This window comes from Tetrao urogallus (assembly GCF_951394365.1).
Source record: "Tetrao urogallus genome assembly, chromosome: 18".
NCBI classification, from domain to species: domain Eukaryota; kingdom Metazoa; phylum Chordata; class Aves; order Galliformes; family Phasianidae; genus Tetrao; species Tetrao urogallus.
In genome coordinates, this window is record NC_136831.1 from 6,483,673 (window position 1) to 6,504,703 (window position 21,031).

At 56.7% G+C, this 21,031-nt stretch overlaps 1 protein-coding gene across 1 annotated transcript; it reads right to left on the minus strand.

Moving 5' to 3' along the window:
* Positions 1-13,175: 13,175 nt before the first annotated feature.
* Positions 13,176-20,318, minus strand: CYGB (cytoglobin; the record flags this gene model as incomplete). The annotated part of the gene is made up of 3 exons (XM_079544305.1): positions 13,176-13,340; positions 13,913-14,144; positions 20,176-20,318. The coding sequence occupies 3 exons, from the start codon at positions 20,316-20,318 to the stop codon at positions 13,176-13,178; spliced, it is 540 nt and encodes a 179-aa protein (XP_079400431.1).
* Between the last annotated feature and the right edge of the window lie 713 nt (positions 20,319-21,031).

Here is a 21,031-nt window from a genome sequence, read left to right on the forward strand (position 1 = left end):
ACTGGCAGCAGTACCACGCACCAACCCACAGAGCCCCCATACAAGACACTGCTGACGCCCCTCTGAGGCAGCCCTGCAAAGAGCCATTCCATTAACAGAGCACCACAACACCAGCATGCCCATCAATGATTCAGGAGCACACTGAAGCTGCCCATCAGCACTGGAGCCTCGGTTGCACTGCGATAAAGAGCTGCCTTCGCCTTGCCAAGCAAACCTCTTCAATCTGCCCAGCACCTCCATGGACTCCCCAGGCGTGTCAGCCCAAACCTAAAACCCAAAGCTAAAACCTTACCGAGCGCAGCCGGGCCGGGCAGGAGCCTGACAAGTTCCCTGGGTGCGCAATTGGGAAACTCTCCTCACTTTCCTTTTGCCTATTCCCACAGCAAGCAGGACGTTGGGCAACTGCCGCGTGGTTTGTTCATCCCGGATGAGTTTCAGGCACTCGGCACACCCTGGAAGGAAGCAAAACCACGCGGCCGAGATAGAGGCACCAACCCATGGAGTGTGCTGGTGGCTGTGATAACGCTGAGCCAGCTTTCCTCCTCCTCCCTCCTCCCCCCTCCCATCTGCACGCAGCTCGGGCATTGGGTGAGGAGGTGAGGGCAGATGGGCAGCATGGCTGTGCATTGGGGCACCTCCCTGTGGCACAACCCTACAAGAGCACAGATCCCCCCTCAGGACCACCTCCTCCCCACAGCAGTGCTTCCAGGAGCCGTGTTTCTCCGGGTTTCCTGAGCCACTATCTGCACGGAAAGGGAAGGACTCGCCCACAATAGCTGGATGGGGATCTTCCCAGCCCACTTCCCAAGGCACATGCATTCCCAGCACGTCCCCCTCTGCCCAAGGATTTGATACCCAAACACCCCCCAACCCATTGCAAAAAGGCTCTGCTCTTTGTGATCCCATCTGCAGCCCCACGTCCTCGCCATACACGCACCCCAACACCACGTGCAGCACAGATTCCCCAAGCTGCTGGGCTCCATTAACCCGGCTCAAGCCGCACAATTCTTCAGAGCTTCCCCAATTCCTGGTTGGGCTCTGGGTCCCCCTGTGCAGGGTATGGCTCTGCAGAGCAGGGAATATCAGGGCTGTCCCCCAGCTCGCTCTCACTTCCCCAGATGCAAAATTCTTTGTGTGGGAGGGCAAAGGGCAGACGCTCATTCCTCCACATCTGCAAAATGCTGCTGCTTTGAGAGCTGCTCTTGGAAAGAGCACGCAGCTGGGATCTGCAAACTCCCTCAGCACTCTGCTCCCGGGAGAAACGTCCTGCTGGGGTCCCTGTGTTTGCTGGGGATTTCTCCTGAGCTCAGAGCATCGCCATGGGATGCGGCAGCAGGAGGTGATGCTCGGTCCTGTGCAGAAATTCCACCCACCCAATCATGAGATAACTGTGGGCATTCAGTGCAGCCCTCACCACGGCCAAACAGCGAGGAGAGCTGCTTGGCCCCAGGCTTGTATCTCCTGGAGCAGAATGCTTATCTGCACACAGCCACCCCCAGGCTTGTGTCACTGTCCCACCACTGCACGCACACCCACCCCTCCTCCAAAGCATCAGCTGGTTCTGCAGCCTCATCATCTGTCCCAAATTCCATCCAGGAAGGTTTATCCCACTCCTCCCCAGTGCAAGACCTGCATTCCCCACAGGAAAGCCCAGCTGGGAGCGGTCTACCCTGTCCCACACATCCCATCCAACGCAGCACGAGCAGAGAGCACACAGCACCCAAACACAGCAACACCACTCGACGCTGTGCCCCCATCCCAGCCCCACTCCCTGCTGTGAGCTGCCAAGCCCTTCCCAGGCCCAGCACCCCTCCTGCACATCATAGCAGCGTGCCAGGAGCACACTCTGCAGCCTCTCGGGTGCCAAGAGCCGTTGCCTTCCTCCTCCTCAAGCTGGTGTGGTCCCAGCATTCACTTACCCATCCCTCCCTCCCCAGGGATGCTTTGCCATTCGTTCCCATCTCCCAGCTCCTTGCTGGCACACAGGCTGCACCCACAGGGCCCCCACCTGCAGCACGCTCACTCCCAGCCCTCCCCCCAGCTCCAGCATTCCCACAGCCAGCGAATTACAGGGATAACCCAGCCAAATCCCCAGCACAAGCTGCTGCATGACGCACGGCGGCACCTTGGAGCTGGGCAGCATGAATGCATGGACACAGCCCTGCCCCGAGCTGCTCAGGGGACGTGATGGCACCATCTATGGGGAAACCCACAGCTCCCAGCCAACCTGCTGTCCCTTGGTACAAAGGGCAGCCCCCGTGATGGGGTCACAGATGGAGCCGAGCCTCGCTCGGCCCACTCTCCCCATGCACACATCAATGCAGCCCCATGCTCAGCATGTGGCTTTGCACCCACGCCTGCCCCACGGATGTGGCATTTTGCAGGTGGGGAAACATGAGGCAACGTCTTAAAATGAGCTGCCCGCTCACAGACATGGAAATTGCAGAGCAAAGTGAAGGCAGCGAGGTGTGGGCAGGCAGCAGGGGAGGTGTTGGAACCCCCCACACTAAGGTTGAGCCCAAGGCCCTGCTGCAGTGCAATTATGTGAGAAACAGAATCATAGAATGGCTTGGGTTGGAAGGGACCTCAAGGATCACGAATCTCCAACCTCCACTACTGCATGCAGGGCCACCAACCTCCACATTTCATAGCAGCCCAGGCTGCCCAGGGCCCCATCCAACCTGGCCTCGAACACCTCCAGGGATGGACGGGGCATCCACAGCCTCTCTGGGCAGCTGTTCCAGCACCTCACCACTCTCATAGGAAAGAACTTCCTCCTGACATCCAACCTAAGTCTTCCTTCCTTCAACTTCAAACCATTTCCCCTTGTCCTGCCATTATTTTCCTTTCAAAGAGTTGGCTCCTCACCTGTTTATAGGCTCCCTTTAGGTACTGGAAGGAGCTAGAGTGAGAACAGCAAGGCTTTGCATGATGCTTGCAAGAAAAAGCACAGCTCTCGGCACTACTCAAAGGCTGGGGAAAAGACTGTGACCCCAAACACCAAAAGATTCCCAATGACCCTAAAGCCTGGCTTTCAACACCACTTTGCTGACATCCCCAAGCCCAACGACCACTGGACAAAAGCTTTTCCAAAGCAACGAGTGAGGTGGGCTGTATGGATTTAAGAGAAGTAATGTGGTCTCAGCCTTCAATAATTTACTCACATTGTGCAAACCCCCTGCAGCACAAAGCCCCCCCCCCACCAGAGAACACAAAGGAAGAAGGGGGCTGCAGGGACATCCAGGTGGGGTTGGCTCCGGCTCTGTTTGCATGAGAGAAGTTCTGAGGGTTTTTGCTGAGCAAAGTGAGGTCCGCTCACTGCTCCCCACCTCCTCCTTCAGCCCTCAGAATGGATTTGGAGCCGAACGCCTCCAGGGTTGTTTCCCAAGGGAAGGATGCAAGCGAGGCTTCCTTGAGTTTACACCAAGTTAAACAGGAGTGACATCAAAGGTAAAAAACAACAAAACCAACCAGCAGCCCTCAGAGGACAGCCCCGTGCTGCAGCCAAACAATGCGACCCAATTCAACGTGAATTCCCCCACTCCTCCAGCCCACCCCCAGGAGCTTCAGCCCCATACCCCTATGGGATTCAGGACCTGGCCCCACAGCACACACACCCATTGTTCCCCAGCTCCCTGCTTGCATGTGTGCCTGAAAGCCATGCCCCCACAGCCCTGTGCTCAACACAACACAGCTATTTTGCCATCACCCCTCAACCCATGCTGTGGTTTTAACCCTCATCCACCCCACAGCTCCAGCACCCCTGGGTGCAGCTCCCACTGCAGCCACCTCTGCTCTGCAGGAGCACAGCAGCAGCGCTGAGGGTCCCAAAGCATTTGTGGCAAAGGGACCCCAAAAACAACAAAGCAGAAAGGTCCCAATGGACCTCTAAGCATTCATGGCCAAAAGGGTCCCCAGTCAAGGGGTCCCCAGTCAAGGGGTCCCCAGTCAAGGGGTCCCCAGTCAAGGGGTCCCCAGTCAAGGGGTCCCCAAAAGACCCCAAAATATTTGTGGCCAAGAGTTGTAAAGCATCCCCAAGCATCCGTTCCAAAAGGGCTCCCAAAGTGCCAATGGCAAAGGGACCCAAAGGACCCCAAAGCACTTGCGACAAAGGAACCCAAAGGGCCGCAGAGCATTTGCGGTTCGGAGGAGCAAAGCGTCCCCGTAGGATCGCACAGCACACGTGGCCGGGGGTCCCACAGAGCGTTCCAGAAGACCCCGAGGACCCCGAATTCCCCGCCCCCCGGAGCTCAGCGGGAATCCCCGGCGGTGCCCGAGCGGGACGGTGACGCCGCGGGGCCGGGACTTCCTCCTCCCGCCGGGACCGGAGGCCACAAAGCGCCCTCTGAGGTCTCCGGGCGCGGCTGAACCCGGATCGCGGTAACAGCGCCGGGTGCCCCGCAGCACCGAACCCGGCACGCGGCGCTCCGGGGAACTGCGGGACCCTCCGACGGGAACGCTTCGGGATCGTTCGACCACGCGGAGCGGGGGGAAAAAAAGCGGCCCGGAGACAAAGCGGGGAAAGGGGGACAAAGTAAAGTAAAGTAAAGCAAAGCGGCGAACGCAGCAGCCCTCCGCCCGGCCCGGGAACACGACGCGCTCACCTCGCCGCATCCACGCCCCGCTCCCACCGCCGCTACCGGCGCCGCCGCCTCCACCTGGGCCGGGCGGGACGGGGCGGGGCCTATGTGGGGGGCGGGGCTTCGGCGAGGGGGCGGGGTGTTTCGTGGGCGTGGTCTGGGAGGGGGCGTGGCCCCGCTTAGGGCCCGCCCCCTAGAGCGCCCCGCCTGGTGCTGCACGTGGGTGCTCCCGGTGCCGTGTGTGGGTGCTGCCAGTGACATTCATTGGGTGCTGCTGTCGTAGCAGGGTGCTCCTCGTACCGTCACGTGGGTGCCCCCAGTGCCATGTATGGGTGCTTCCAGTGCCACGTATGGGTGCTCCTGGTGACATTTATTGGTGCTCCCGGTGCCATACACGAGTGCTCCCACTGCCACGTATGTGTGCGCCCAGTGCTGTACTTGGGTGCTCCCTGTACCATACATGGGTCTTCCCCGTGCCATATATGGGTGCTCCCAATGCCGCATGAGTGCTCCCAGGGCCATCCATGGATGCTCCTGGTGCTGCATGTGGCTGCTCCCAGTGCTGTACGTGAGTGCTCCCTGCTGGCTACTCGCGGAGCCCTCCCCTCTCCCGTCCCCAGCTGCTGCTGGTGCTCACAAGTTCTGAGTCCCTGCGACAGTGGAACCAAGCACTGTAAGCCCACTGTGGAAGGTTTGGATTTTAAGCACTAAAAGCCTCTCCAGGGAGCACCAGAGCAGTGTGCTGTGTGGTGCAATTCAGGGCCAAATTCAACACAGGGCATTCCCAGGCATGGCTGCTGTGCAGACAGAGGGCACCCACTGTTCACAACCAGCTGTGAAGCTGAACACCTTCCCTACCACAGCTGCCACACTGGGGCTGCCTGCTTCCTGTCCCTCCAAGACCCCCGAGTCCTCCCCTGGGTATCCCCAGCCCTACTGCTGGGAGCTGGGCAGACACACTGCAGGTCTGGGCACATCCTGCTGGCTGGGCTGGATTTGGGGTGACACATTCTCGAGGTTGGAGCTGTGTGGAGCTGCAGAGCCAATCATACGTGCTGCACAGGGTGTCTTGGCCAGAAAGGGATGGCTGTGAATTCCATGGGGAAACATCTCCTGCTTCTGTGGTCCTTTACAGTGGGAAACCAGCTCCAAGCTGAGATTCATCCCACTCATATTGATAAGCTTTGTGGTGCTGAGACATTTGCAGTCTGCTTTTGGCATGCCTGCACTGCCGAGGCTTCTATATGGGAATGGGTTTTGCCGTAACATAAACTTAGTTTCACACCTTGCAGCCCTGTCCCTGCAGCTCAGCGCTGAGCTGCACCCCCAGCAGCCTCCTCCCAGCACTGAGTCCCTGCCCTTTTCTGAGAGCTTCTCATGTGTCGCATCCTACAGAAGCAAGGCTCCAAGCCAGCCCTCCCCTTGGCACCCTCACGTGGGTGAGATCAGCCAGCAAATCTGTTCCTGGTAGAAATGAGGGTGGAAAAACCTTTGGGTTCCACCCAGCTGCTTGGAAGCTGTGGTTGGAGGTGGGTGGAGCAAGGCAGAGCCAGGTGCCTGTGACAATGGGGTGACAGTGAGGAGAGGTGAGGTGGGGGTGTCCTGGCACTAACCTCCCTGGGATGGGCTGCAAGCTGGGGCAGGAGGGAAGAGAGCAGGGACCTGTGCCAAGGTGCCAGGCACCGACATCTCCCTGTGGCTGAGAGGGGACTTTGGAAGCAGCAAGACCTGTCCTCTGCCTTGTTGTCACCTTCACAGCCCCTTCTGCACTTTGGTCTTCAAAGACTGCTGGAAAAATGTCCGTGTTGGGACAGGGGATGCATCCTTCCCTGCGGGAGGGCTGTGCTGGGGCTCAGGAAGGGAGAGGCCATGAGGGTCACCTCTGTGAACTCAGCAGAGCGTTATGCAATAAGGAAGCAAAGTAAGTGACCGAAAAAACCCCAAGGGAGCAATGTCACAGCGTTACACCAGTGTGCCTGGGTGCTATGCACTGTGAGTCACCTGCGGCCAGGCAGTGTGCCTGGGCTGGATTGTCCCCAAAGGGCTGCAGGAGGGGACACGTTGCTGTGCACTTCATGCTGGGGCCGGGAAATGTGCTGAGGCTGTTTGCAGCTGCTTATCTGAGAGCTCTCAGCTGGGAGTGGAGCTCCTGGGCACGACCCAGGTGTTTGAAATCCACCTGTCCCATTGCCACCTACATGGCCCAGAACCACCAGCATGGCCCAGTGCCACCCGCACAGCCTGGAGCTCACTGCCTGCAGCGCTGCCATTCCCAGCACGAACAGCAGAGGCCGGGCCACAATCGCTGCAGGCACTGAAGCTGTTCCCTGCAGCAGCAGCAGAGGATGCTCGGCCTCTTCCACCGCCCAGCAGCTGCTTGACACTTGTGTCCATCCCATACAGACTTGTGTCCCGCACCAAGCGTGGTGGCACAGCTGTCACCCCCCAGCCCGTGCAGGATGTGTTGTCACAGTGAGCTGACATCCCCCAGAGAGCCCACCCCCACGTTCCTCCCATCTGTACCCCCTTCACTGCTGCTTCCTCCTCCATCAGCCTGCGGTGGGAAAGCACTCGGAAATCAGACATCAAATGCAACAGCAGAAAGGCTGGTGGGAGTTTCCCCTTTGGGTTTTCCTCCTCTGTTATTGCTTTCCCAAAGAACAAACCTATGGGAAGGCGCAGGGGCTGCTCCCTTGGTGCCTGTCACAGGGCCATGTGCTGCCTGTGGGGGTTTCTTTCCCCTGCAAATGGCTCTGATGAGGCTGGAAATAGCTTGGCGGTGCAGGGAGGCTCTGCCTGGTGCCTGCAGTGATGGGATGGCACAGGGAGGAGGAAGGATTGCAGCAGGCACGCACAGCAGCACAAGGGCTGATCTTTGAGGAGCAGCGCTCCTCGCTTGCTGCTATTTACCTGCCTTCCCAAGGCTCCTCCTGCACAGCCCGACCTTGGCTGGTGCTGGCAGCCCCGCTCTGTGCCTCAGACCGGGTGAACGGTTTTGCACTATTGCTTAGAAAACATCCCTGAATCAAATCCCTGTGCTGTCCTGCTTGAATACAGAAGCACCGCCGTGCAGCAGAGCCAATGGTTATTTTATTTGAGGGTCTGTTTGGGTGATCAGCCTCGAAGCTGCCTGAACACACCAACAGCATCTGGCAGGTGGTCCTCTGAAGCTTTGCCTTAAAGCAAATATACCACCAATTTTTTATTAAAAAAAAAAAGGACTCATAATAAACATTAATAAATCCTGGCAAATGCTGAAACTCCCATCTTCCCCGAACGGAGCACAGAGGCGGGCTGAGAGCTGCTGCAGTGTGAGGGGCTTTCTCCGTGTCCCAGTTATCTCACTCCAGTGATCCATGTTCCATGTCCTGGTTATCCTTGCTCCACATCCCAGCTATCCCCGTTCCATGTTCCAGTCATCCCTATTCAATATCCCAGATATCCCCACTCCATATCCCAGTTATCGCTGCTCCATGTTCCACTTATCCCCCTCTTCTTGTCTCAGTCATTCCCACTCCATATCCCACTTATTCCCACTCTATACCCCAGTAATCCCTCTCTCCATACCCCAGTTATCCCCACTCCATGTCCCAGTTATCCCTGTTCCATTTCCCAGTTAGCCCCTCTCCACATCCTGGTTCTCCCCACTCCTCCCAGCCTGGGGACAACATGAGGGCTCTTCCATAGGGTAGGACAAGGAGGATGCAGCAGGCTGCCCCCCCCAATCCTCCTCCTGCACTCAGCTCAGCACCCAGGAGAGGAGGAAACCTGGCTGTAAATACACCCGGAGGATTTTTCTATCTGCGATGCTCACTTCCCTCCCTTGGCGCTGCTCTCGCATCCCTCGGCTGCCAAACTGCTGGGAATTAATCCCGTGCTGACAGCGTTTACATTGGGCTCTGCTCAGATAAACCATATCAGAGGTGGAGCCGGGCGAGGAAGGAAGGGTCGTGCTCCTGCTTAGTGTCAGACCGGCTGCTCCTCATCGCTGCAGCACGGACCTTCTGGGATGGGGAGAGCACAGCATCCAAACCCTGCAGGATTGAGGGCTTCTCTTGCACCTTACCTCAATGTACAGTGGAGAAAAGAAGGGAAATGTTCTTCGAGTCAGTAGGAGCCCGTGGGCTTGGTCTGCAGCCCCATGGCATGTAGGACACAGGGACCAGTGTCCCTCCAACATCTGGTTTGGATCTTAGCATCCACGCTCTGCAAACGGAGGGCTTCTCCAAGGGCTGGTTTTAATGAGCGTTTGCACAGCACAGCTCTTGCAGACTTCATTTCTCCCTGGTAGGAGTATTCCTGTTTCTCTTCTTTGGTGTCTGGAGATGGAGGTGGATGGTGATGGAGATGGAGATGAGGTGAGATGAGATGGAGACAGAGATGAAGATGAGATGGAGATGGAGATGGAGATGGAGATGGAGATGGAGATGGAGATGGAGATGAAGATGGAGATGGAGATGGAGATGGAAATGTGCCGCCCGGAGCCCACACCTGCAGGGACCCTATGGCCAGATGGACACGTGGCAACACAAATCCATGACGTGGCCAAGAAACCAGAATTCTCCTCCCTCCATCCTTCAGCTCACATCTACCATCCTTCACCACATCACTGGAGTGGTTCCTAACATCTCCTTGGCCAAGGGTTCCTCCTGCAAAGCAGCATCCCTGGGCTGTGCCACGTGGCAGCTTTGGGGCTCCCTGGTGCCCTTCTCCTGCATTGCATCCCATCCCCTGCTTGTGGGGTCCAGGTCACGGCACAGTCGTCACAGTCACCCCAGTGACGGGAGCCAGGGGTAAATATTAGTACAAAGTGAAGGGCTGTGTAAATATTTTCTCTCTGCAAGGTATTGCTGAAGTTCCCGGCTCCTTTGTCAACAGCCTTTAGGAAATAACAGCCGTGTGCTGGTGATTTCCAGGCTGCGCTGGTTCTTGTCTCAGAGCAGCGTGCCAAGGGCGGGGAGCATCTGACCCCACAGCAGCTCCCAGTCCCTCTGCCTGTGGTTTCCAGGCCAACATTTCCCACCTGGAGCAGAGCAGCATGCCGTGCTGACCGCTCGCTTCCACCTGGAAGTGCACACAGGATGTGGCAGAGACTCCAAGGGCGGCCAATTAATTGTGCTGGCAGCACCGAAAGGTTTTCCCCGATAAGAGGAGATGGTCAGAACCAGCCCTTTGGTCCCCTCGCCATGGCCATGGCTGTTGGGTTTGCCTTTGGCCGAGCCAGATTGGTGTTTGCTGGTTGCAGTGTGCCACGGGCACCGCCAGCAGTCACAGGGAAGGAGTAAGGCCCTCTTGTGCAGCCCTACCTGGCCATACAGTGGCCCCCAGAGCCCCTCGGAGGACACACACTGCCCACCAGCATCACAGCAAAGAAACCAGGAGGAGCCAGGGGGGCTTTGATCGATTTATCCACTGAAGATACAAGTTTCAGTTTAATAACACCATTCTGTCTGGTTACAAACATACTAAAAACCTACAAAAAAAAAAAATAATAATAATAATAATAATAAAACCAAAGAAAAGAAAAGAAAAGAAAAAAAAAAAAAAAAAAAAAGAAAAGCCAACCAAACAAAAAACCAGTTACATCCATCGTACACGAGACGGCATGTATAAAACCAGCACGGAAGCGCCGAGGAACACAAACATGAACAGCATCCGCAGCAGCATCGTAACGGTAACACACAGAGCTACACTGAACCCCACGGCTCCGTGTGGGGCCGCCGAGACGAACGAACAATTAGAGACAGCTCTGGCAATGGGAAGAGTGAGCGGCGCGGTCTGTTGGGCGCTCAGACCGCGCGGGCGGTTTGATCCCTCTCTTCCTAAGTTGGTCCGTGTTGGGGTAGCGGGGTTCCTCCCTGCTCCTCTGGCACCTGATGGGCAGCAGGGGGCTGAGCTCTGGTCTCTGGGGTGGCTGAGGGCAGGGGCACAGCCCACGGGGGAACCTCAGGGGGCAGCGATGGAGGGGCGCAGGGTCATTAGGGCTCCTTGTCCAGGTGTGTGTGACGTATACGTATGGCGTGTGCCAGCTGTAGCTACGAGGGGACAGGGATGAATGGAGACTCGGTTCTGTCCTATACCCAGCAGGCACACACGGCCCCGTGTCCCATCCCTTTGCCTTTGGGTACATATCCAGCCAAAATCTGGGGGGAAGGATGCAGACTGGGAGCACTGGGCGAGCCGGGAAGGGGTGCTGGGGCCGACCCTGCCCTGGGGACACCCAGTCCTGCTCCTGCTGCTGGAGGGGGACACCGGGTCACGGCACCAAACCCTGCCCTGCTGGTGGGGCAGCAGCTCCGAGCACATGGGAGGTGCAACGTCACACTTCCCAAAGGGCTGTGACACGGAGCAGCTGTGACACACGTGCACACGTGCTGGGGAGCTGCACTCAGAGCCAGGACCAACCCTTCCTTTCCTTTCTTTCCCACAGCATTTTTTATCCCTCTGTCATTCCGGAATGATATTTTTTTTTCCCTTTTTTCTGCTCATTTTCATCTCTCCCCAGCTGACAATTTTCCTGATTTAAGCAATGCTTGCTCTGCCGAGGGTGGCGAGGAGGGGGTGTTCGCTCCATCTCCATCATTTCCCTACACAAGCTCTGCCCCAGCCGCCCTCCCTGCTCCATTTTACGTCCCACAGAGCTGATAAAAATAAACATGTTTTTGTTTGCGTCTGTTTGAGTGGTTTGCAGTGGGGCTGACGGGGGTGGGACAGCAGCTGGACACATCTGGATTTGGTTTAGAAAATATGCCTGGAAAAACAGCCGGTCCTACGCACACATGCGCGCACATGCAGTTATAGGACTGCTGTTCTGGGGGGAAAAAAACAAAGGAAAAAAGGGAAGAAGAAATCAGCCCAGAATAAAAAATTTCCGGTTGGAGGATATTAACCTCAAAGGTTAATGCACGGACTTTGTCTGAAGATGGAACATCTCTAACAGAGCCGGCCCAGGTCTGCAGAGCACGGAGAGTACGGAACGAATGGGCTTCTCCCATCTGCATGAGCCCGGTGAGCACAGCTGCCCTTTGGGAGATGCTGCTGCAAGCAGTGCTGGTGGGCTCAGCTCTGGGGGCACCTCGTCACTTTGTGTCCCCTTCCTTTCCTAAATCCTCTGTTCCTGCACACGTTGGCTCTATCCTGAGCAGTTTTTCCATCCAGTCCATCACACCCAGGGCCAGCTCCTGCCTCCACCTCTTCTGGTTTGGCAGTAGGGTGACCAATGGAAGAGGGCTGGGTATGTTACCAGCTAGGCAGCAAAACACCCAAAACAGTGAAAAAAAAACTGAAAAGATTCCCTGTGGATGTCTAAATAGCAGTGGGTGAGCAAAGCAGGAATCGCTGGCTGGATGCTTGGAATGGGGAGGTCACCATAGGGACATCATGGCATTTGTCATAGGCACCATCCCCATCAAAGCTCTAAAAACCACAGAGATAGTTTGGGAAATAGAGGGTGACAAGGACGCCAAAGCTTCCTAGGGAATGTGTCACCCCCAACCTTCCACCAGCCTGACCTACATGCATGTGGGAGTCAGTAGGGCAGCCCCTCCATCCCCTCCACTCTCTGGCCAAAAGGGAAACTGAGGCAGCAAAACGCCGCAGACTCACCCACAGCCCCAGCACTGGGGCAGGATGAGACATACAGCCCCAAAGCCTCACAGGGCATGGGGCAGCCCCCAGGTAGGGCAGGGGAGCACTGCTGGTCCGTGACTACACAGACTGACTTCTAGCAGGCACTTTGTTTGCAGGAGCCCAGTTTGACCCAGAGGGCAGAAATACTCCCTACGTAAAGCAGTGCCAGCGTCAACAGAGCTGGGACCTCCCTTCACACCCCATCCTTCCTGTGACAGATCCTTCATCTTTCCCTATCCCAATTCTTGAATTCCTTCTCTCCAGGCAAGGGGCCCTGGTTCCACATCCCCACCTGACAGACACACAGCGGCCAAGGCACAACGTGTGTCACTGAGCCCATCCTCATGCATGTTCCTGGTGCAGGGACCCAGCGCTGCGCAGGGCACCCACGGACACCCTGCCTTCCTGCAGTGGGGACGAGTGGCACTTCTGTCCCCTTGCTCCCTCCAGCCCCAGGATGGGTTGCAACAAATAAGCCACGAGAGCTGCGGATGAAGCGAGCGATGGGTGCTGCAGCCTCTGGGCCGGCTGCCCTGCGAGGATGAGCAGCGCGGGCAAAGCAAAGTGCGGCGGTCCTGATAAGCATCGCAGCCCAAAAGCAAGAAGCTGGGCTGTCCTGGGGGCGAGGCATGGAAAGCAGAGGGGTGAGCAGTGCTGCACACCGCTGCGTGGCAAGGCATGGGCTTTGGGAGGTGATCATGGACCAGGACAGCGAGACGGAGCCAACAACCAACGCACCCTTTGCCCACATCCCGTGCTTCACCCCGACCCACCCACACCCCCGTGGTTCTTAGTTTTTGGCTTGCTTACTGATATATTTTTTGAAAACCCTATAGAGATCCAATTGTGATTGGCATCTACCAGCGCTGGCCGGCCCCGCGCGGAGCGAAGACCTCGAGAACAGAGCAGGGCGGATTCCTGGCGCGTTGCATCCCTCCCTGCCCCTCGCCCGTCCCCGCGGTCCGCTCACAGCGTGGCACTGGGGTAGGACACCCAGCCTGCCTCTTTGTACGCGGCTGTCACGTGGGTGTAGATGAGGGTCCTCATCTTGGTCCACGCGCCGTGCGCCTCCGGGGTGAAATCGTTGCCGTACGCCTCGGCGATCACCTCCAGCATGACGCCAGTGAGCTTCTGCGGAGGACAGCAAAGGGTTAATGAGCTCTGCAGGAAAGGCAGAATGAGTAGCTTTTTTTTCCCTAAAGAAATGCAAGGCGGGGGTTGAGTTCTGGGCACAAGGCTCTCTGCTGCATGGAGGGGTGATCAGGACATTACAACGCTACAGAGGGGCTGGGCAGGAGGCTGACGCAGCGCTGCCGAGCATCTCCTTAATTTTGGCAGCTCTAGTGCCATAGGTGCCGTCCACCACGCTTCATTGCTAAAAGAACTCAAGAAGGACCCCACAGCTGTGCAAGAAGAGGTGCAGGACACAGGCAGGACTCTGGCGGCGAGAGGAACCCCAAGTCCCAAAAGCTCCAGAGTTGGCTGCCTTTGGGGATGCTGCTATACATGAGGCAGCATCTCGATAGGAAACTGCAGGAATGAGGGGAGCAGCCTTAGAAGCAGCACCACCAGTCCTTCTCCCTGACTCCCCATCAGTGGTCACGGTGGGGATGGGTCAGCTGTTGGTCTCAGTGGTCTTAGTAGTCTCTTCCAACCTTAATGATTCTAAAGCATCCCAAGAAATTTTCCTTCCCTCCCTTTACCTTAAAGTAGATGGGCTCCACTTTGTGCTTGAGGGCATGGGCTTTGCCCACCAGGGCCAGAACAGAGGAGACCTTCTCTGGGTCGTTGAGGTTCTCCACCACAGAGTTGATGGCACCCATGACCCGCTGGGCGTGCTTCCGCAGCTGCAAGCTCCTCTCCATCTCCAGCGTGTCGTCCATGTGCTTGAACTGACTGAAGTATTGTTTGGCAGATGGAAAGTTGACAAAAAACCTTGGGAGAAAGAACAGACAGAGCACAGTCAGGAGAGCAGAGGTGCTGGGAACAGCCCCGTTACCTCCTGCACAGCCAAGGCAAGAGCTCATTGAATTGCCGGGGAAATACGGTAGGTTTTGTCAGCCTTTCTCACTTATCTACTACAGAGGCATCCCAGTTGGATTTTTATCTACAAAGCAGAGGCAGGACTGAATTCCTTATTTTTTCACCCAGAAACTTCAGCCCAGCATGCTAGATGCCATGGCCATCTCCTGTATGTCAAAATATCTCCTCCTGCCTCAGAAAGATGGAAAAAAGCAAGCAAAGCTCATCCTTCATCCAAGCAAGCCTCTCCCTGCCTATCTTGGGCTCTCTTCATGCATTGCCACCCAAAGAGCCCCTCCTAGCCCAGGATGTGCCCAGCATTCACAAATCCACTTCTCCAAAGAGCTCCCAGCAAGACCCCAGCCCAGGTCTCCAAGTCCAAGGAGCCACTGCCAAGACATCGCCCAGGTACCAGCCTACAGCTGGAGACCCTCTTTGCTATGGGATGAATCAAACCCCACGAAACTCAGCTGGAACGAGTGAAGCGGCTGATGGCAGGCAGCTGTGCCCAAACAACATCTCAACATGCATCCCTTTCCCATCTCATTCCCATCCCTTTCCCATCCCATTCCCATCCCTTTCCCATCCCATTCCCATCTATCATTGCATCCCTCCAGCACCAGCTGGGATTATCACCCCACTCACCACCCCACAGGCAGTGTCAATTCATGGATCCGCTCACTTCCCACCTCATTACCCTCCCTCTCCCTGCTCCCAGCCTTCCCTCACTCCATTGGCTGGTGCACAACTCATGGCATTGCCAAGGAAGCGGCTCAAGGGCTTCCTTGAGCACACTGCTCCCCAAGGCAGCTGGGATCCATCAGCCCAAAATAGGTTTCGGAGGTGTGAAGAGCAGAAAGGTTGGGGAGGAAGGAGAGTGGAAGGGGGGACAAGATGTTGTTTTGAAACTCACGTCAGGTCAATGTCAGCAGGAATCCCAACTGGGAGGCTGCCTCTAGCTCCCATTCCCATGGATGTCCTCAGGCCCATCCCGTTGGCTCAGAGATGCCATGGGGTGAGGGATGGTCGGGACCCATCTCAGGGCTGGGTCACAGAGTTGGCCGTGGAGATGGCACTGCGACTGAGGTTCTGCCTGGAGCCCTCCCCAACAAGTGCATGCCTCAGCCTGGAAATCTCAAGTCCCTCTTTGCTGTTGGAAGCTCCCTGAAAAGCCCCATCTCTCATGCTCTCAGTATGATGAGAAGACTCAAGGACTGAGCTTGGAGTAACCCCCAGAACCACAGCACAGAGGGACCAAGCGCAACCCCAAAGCCGTGTCCTCCACCCACACGGATAGAGGATCCAACTCTGCTCATAGCATCACAGTTCTGAGCAGGGACCCCAAGCCTGGAGCAAATCTGAGCTGTCAGAGCCAGAAAGAGAGGGAATGAACCTTTCTCGTAGTTGCTAATAAACAGAGAAGATTAATTTAACACAAAGGTTAAATATAACCCAAGGGAGCGGGGGGGTAGGGAGGGGGGGGAGAAGGGAAAGGAGGAAGAAATAAAATAACTCAAACAATAGTGAGATAGAAGAGGTGTTCACTGGGTTTGTTTCTATCCACAGAACATTTCTGAGAGTTCAAACAGCTCAGGCTCTGGAATTTTGTTGGCTCATTACTTGTGCGTGTGGTTCGGGCTTTTTTCCTTCATTGGAGTCATTAAAAATATGACATTTACCATTGCATATCACACGAAATTATGATTGATGGAAAGCAGATGCCTGAATCCCCATCTCATTAAATTTCTTTTTAAGCGGTTCCATTCTGCACCCGCTAATTTGTTCCCGGCGAGCTACATCTGGACCGAGCACACAGGATGTCGGAGATGTTTTCCTCCCTCTTTTGCCCTTCTAACAACTTTAAGGACACAACCTTCACCAGTAGCAGAGCCAAAGGAAATGATTAAGGTGCACAGCGCCATGATGCTGTTCTCTGTGCAGAAGGAGCAGCGCTGCTCCCTGCGCGCCTTCCCCACCTTCCTCCCTTCCCCATCCCTGTAGCAAACCAAGCGGGGCTGAACCCCAGCTTTGGCCCTTGCATAAAAGAATTAAGGTTGGAAAAGAGCCCTAAGATCATCAAGTCCAACTGTTCCTGCCTAGCATGGCCGGCACCAGCTGGAAGCATCAGTGCTTCGTCACCCTGAGAGCTCCAACCCGACCCATAGGGAAGGCAGCCCTGAGCCCACCAGGTTGCTGGGATCCCTGGGATGAACACCTGGACACTTTCTGATAGATTTTCAAATCCCAGAATATCCCAAGTTGAAGGGACCCGTAAGGATCATCATCGTTTTCCTACCGATGCTTTCACGCTTTCTCTCATTCCTCTACGTGGGAGAAGCTCTCAGCCATCCCCACATCCTTCCCCAGAGCTCCGAGCCCCGTTCTGCTCCAGTGCCCACAAAGCAGCTGCTGGAGGTAGGCAGGTGCTATTTATTGAGCTCAGGATGGCTCAGCGCTTCGCCTGCACCTTCCCAGCGCTGTTCCAGCCACCTGTATGTAGGTTTCTTTCGGGGCTGGGCTTCTGCAAAGGGATTGGGATGCTCCAGCAAAACCCAGCAGGAAAAACCCAAACGAGTTTGGGGACACAGGGATCCCAGTGGTCTGGGATGGGGAGCTGCAGCCACACAGAGAGCACAGTCATGAGCCTCTACTTCCAGATACAGTGCTTTAAATCTTCCCCCCCCCCTCAAACCCTTTTTCTACCCTTCATGGGGAGTTGATTTTTTGGGAAATGTTCCTCTTGAGCGTCCTCATGAGCAGAGCCCTTTTCTCCAGGAAAACATCCATTCAGACTGACCGCAGTGATTCGTGAGTGCACGACATGCAGTGGGATGGGGATTGTCCTTCTGAGGGGGCCCCACTGCAAAGCATTTTGGGGAGGGGGCTCAGTTGGCATGCTTTGCCCTGAAATGTACCTTTTGGCACCAGAAATAGGCTCCTTGCCCCGAGGGACACCCGAACAAAATGCATGGCACCTGCAAAACCATTGCTTTAAATGAGATTCTGGGGGGATTCAATCCACTGATTTGATTCTGAAAAATAGAAAGGGTTTTCTGCAGAGCTGGACTCACTCCTTGGGCTCTCTGGTAGTTTATCCTGGTGTGCAGGATGGCTGCTGTGCATGTTGTGCTTCTCCAGCTCTGAGCACCAAGATTGACGGAGAGGGCAAAAGAATGGGAAATGTGGACAGGTGGTGATGGGAGCAGAGAGAGAGGGATGGGGAGGCCCTGCAGCACAGGGCTCAGCACAGCTGCCACACGGAGAGAGGGTCGGACTGGGAGTTAATGGAGACTGCCCCTGGGTTTCCTCCTCAGGAACCCAAGAGGATCCATAGAGTTTTGCAGTCCCACACCTGTGGCTGCAGCAGGTGGGTGTGAGGGTCAGGATGTGGGGACTTCCCACCCATAGAGGTTTCCAACCACCCTCGTGTTGGGCACATGGCTGCATGGCACTGCACTGCGAGCTCTGTGCACACGCAACCAGCCTCCTCTGAGGACCTCAGCGGGCAGCATTTTCCCAAAAGGAACAATTCCTAGGTTACAGATGGGGAAACTGAGGCACGGCGATGCACCCAGAGCTACGGGCAGGCTCCATGTGTGCTGCAATGTGTCTCTCCACTACGCTGGCTGGAACGACCCAGCCGAAATGCAGGCCCACATGTGGAGCTTAAGGGTGCCCTGCCCATCCCCATCCCCACCCCCAGCCCCAGTCCCACAAGGGTTAAGGCAGCTGCTGTGAAATGGATCCTGGCAGCGATGCTGCAGAGGCCCCACGCTCCCCAGGAGGAAGATGAAGCTCCCCCGCCGAGGAAATGGTCAATTAGCAGCATAGTTCTGACCGCACGGCGCAGATTCCCATGATCCGGTGGCTGCGCTGCCTGAAACCCTCATTATCTGTGATCATATCCCGTCGGATCCCAGAGGCCACACAAACTCAGGACCCCGCTGTGCTGCTGGAAGGACCATAGAGATGTGCTATGGCTCCGAGCAGAGCTGCAGCCACAAGGGCTGGAGCCTGATGGCCAGTGCTGGTGCACAGCCTTGCGCCTCAGCGTCCCCATCTGCAAAGCAGAGGGTGGGTGAGCCAGCATGGAAATGGTGTGAGGAGGAGGGAGATGCACTGGGACACACAGCAGAACTCCTGCAGGATGGTGGCACTGCAGACCCTCACTCCAAGCTCACCATTTGGTTGGGCAGCCCCCCTTCTGCCATCACGGAGAAGGATTGGCCCCCAGCTTGGGCTCAGCCCTCAGCGTGCAGAGGTGGCTGTGAGCCCCCATGCATTTCCCGTAGGAAAAAGTCATCCCCAGCCCAGAGCAGATCCTGGAAGATAAATGGGGAAGAGCAGAGGAAACCTCCATGGGGCAACACAACTCCCCAACAACAGAAATGCAGCTGGGCTCTGGGCATGTGCCACGGTTAAGGCTCACAGGGAGCCAGGTCCATCCCAGGTCTGTGATACCCTGCTGGCACTTGGGAACACCCACCACCACCACATTGCCACAGCTCTCTATGGGGACAGGCAAGTTGGAGCAGAAACTTGGATGGGAAGAGTTTGGGTTGGGAGCAGAGCTCAGCCACACGTCCCCATGGTTGCACCTCACTCTCCTCACCCCTGCTCTGAGCCCCATCACTGCACCCTAGAGATACCAAAAGCAAGGAGTTGCCCTGGGCTAATTCCCCCATGGCATCATCCAGGCAGCATCCTGCCCAGACACCTCTTCCCAACACTGCCACTGGCAACACAGCTGCTGCACACTGCTGGGGCTCAGCCCAGCTCCATGCCCACCCCTGTGCATCGGGGACGTGAAGGCAGTGAGGACGCTGGTGCCGCACTTTCCACTCCCCATTACCCTGTGCCGGAGCTCACAGGACTGGGAGAAGGAGCACCTTGGCTTCCCAGGGTTGGGACAGGAATTCTCTGTGCTCTGCATTTCCCATGGGCTCAGGGCATCAGCTATCAGCCCGTGGAAAACTTTTAGATGGCCATTCACACAAAGCACATGCATGCAAAGGGCTCACACCCCACACAACAACGGACAGCAAAAGGAAAACCTTCCTGTCCCTATTTCCCCTCCAGCAAAGCATAACCCTTCCTGATTTTGGCATGATGTGAGAGTTTGCATTTTGCCCATTGCAGCCACCCAGCCCCATGCTGCTGGATGATGCTCTGTGCCATAAGGCAATACTCTGTGCCGTGGGGCAATGCTCTGTGCCATGGGGTAATGCTCTGTGCCATGAGGTGACGCTCTGTGCCATGGAGTGACGCTCTGTGCCATGGGGTGATGCTCTGTGCCATGGGGTGATGCTCTGTGCCATGGGGTGACACTCTGTGCCATGGGGTAATGCTCTGTGCCATGGGGTGATGATGCCCCATAGCTCAGGCAATGCTCAGGGCTTGGAGACCGCTCGGTGCTGCCACCCCCTTTGCCCCCACCCCATGTGTGCCCTCCGTCTCCCCCCCCAGCCACCAACTCCAGCGCTCCCTCCCCGCCGACGCTGCCGCCGGAGGGACAGATGGTGCCCTCGGAGACACCTGCTTGGGTTTTATCTTGGCTCCCAACTTGCATTATTTCACCCGCCAGCCTGGGACGTACCAACGCCATCCGCACGGAACTCAGTGGGGGGGAAAAAAAAAAACCCCAAACCCAACCGCAACAAACCCACCCCCGGCGAGCCGAGCCCTGCGCCGCGCTGCCTCCGCGCTCCCCCACCTCCACGCGGGTTAAGGTGACCTTTCCGATGGAAACCGAATCCCACAAAGTCCCCGCGGTGCTGCCCCGCTCCCCCCGTGCTGAAATCGGAGGAGGGCTGCGAATCGTCCCCGCTCCAATGGATGCTCCGCGCTCCCCACTCGCTGTCATTCATCGCGTTCCGCTCTACAGACCGTTCTGTTTTTGTCTATAAAGGGCTTCGCTCGGATTCGCTTTTTTCCCCCCGGTTACCTGATGAGTATGGAGACTCCGACGTCCTCGCAGTTGGCGTACACTCTGCTCCATGTCTCCTGAATAACCTTCTTCTCCGCGTCGGAGATCTCCTCACTTCGCTCCCACCTCTCGATCTCCATTTCTCCCTGGACTTTCTCCATGGGGAGCTGCGTGCGTTGTGCCTGGAGCCGGGAGGGGATGTGCGTGCGAGCGGCGAGGTGTGCGCCCAGCAGCTGCGCCCTCAGAGCTGGAATTTCGGGTATCTCCTACAGCTCGGGTCTCCCCATGGCTGTAGCAGCTCCCGCTCAGCCTGGATGCGGGCGGCTGACTGATGGGAAACTGCCGAAAAGTGAAATATTCAAAGGCATCGCAGGACCAGCCTCTTCGAACGTGTGAACGTGAGCTCACTTTCCCCTCTCTCCTCCTCTCTCCCACTCCTCCCTCCTGCTCTCAGGGAGGGCGGGGGGTGGAGAAGGGGGGGGGGGGGGGGGGAGGTGGAAGTTTTTTTTTTTTCAGCCTTTGTAAACAGCGTGGAGGAAATAGAGGAGGCGAAAGGCACTGCTGAAGTTGTCCTCCCAGTGCTGGCTGGGCCCAGCGCTGCCTTTGGGACGCCCACCACCTCCCGGAGGGACACATCACTTTCTGTCCTGCAGATTGCGAGGGGAAGGTGGGGAAATTCATGTCTTTGGGAAAGGGTGCGCAGGAACACCTCCGTGCTGCTGTCAGGTTGTTTGTACCCAAAGCCATTTGCAGGTTGCTGCAGACCCAGGCTGTCAAACTGGCAGCACAGGAAAAGGGAGAATGATGCTGGGACTTGGAATGACCACCGGGCCTGCAGAGGGGGTGGGAGAAGCAGTGGGGATCCTGCAGTGCC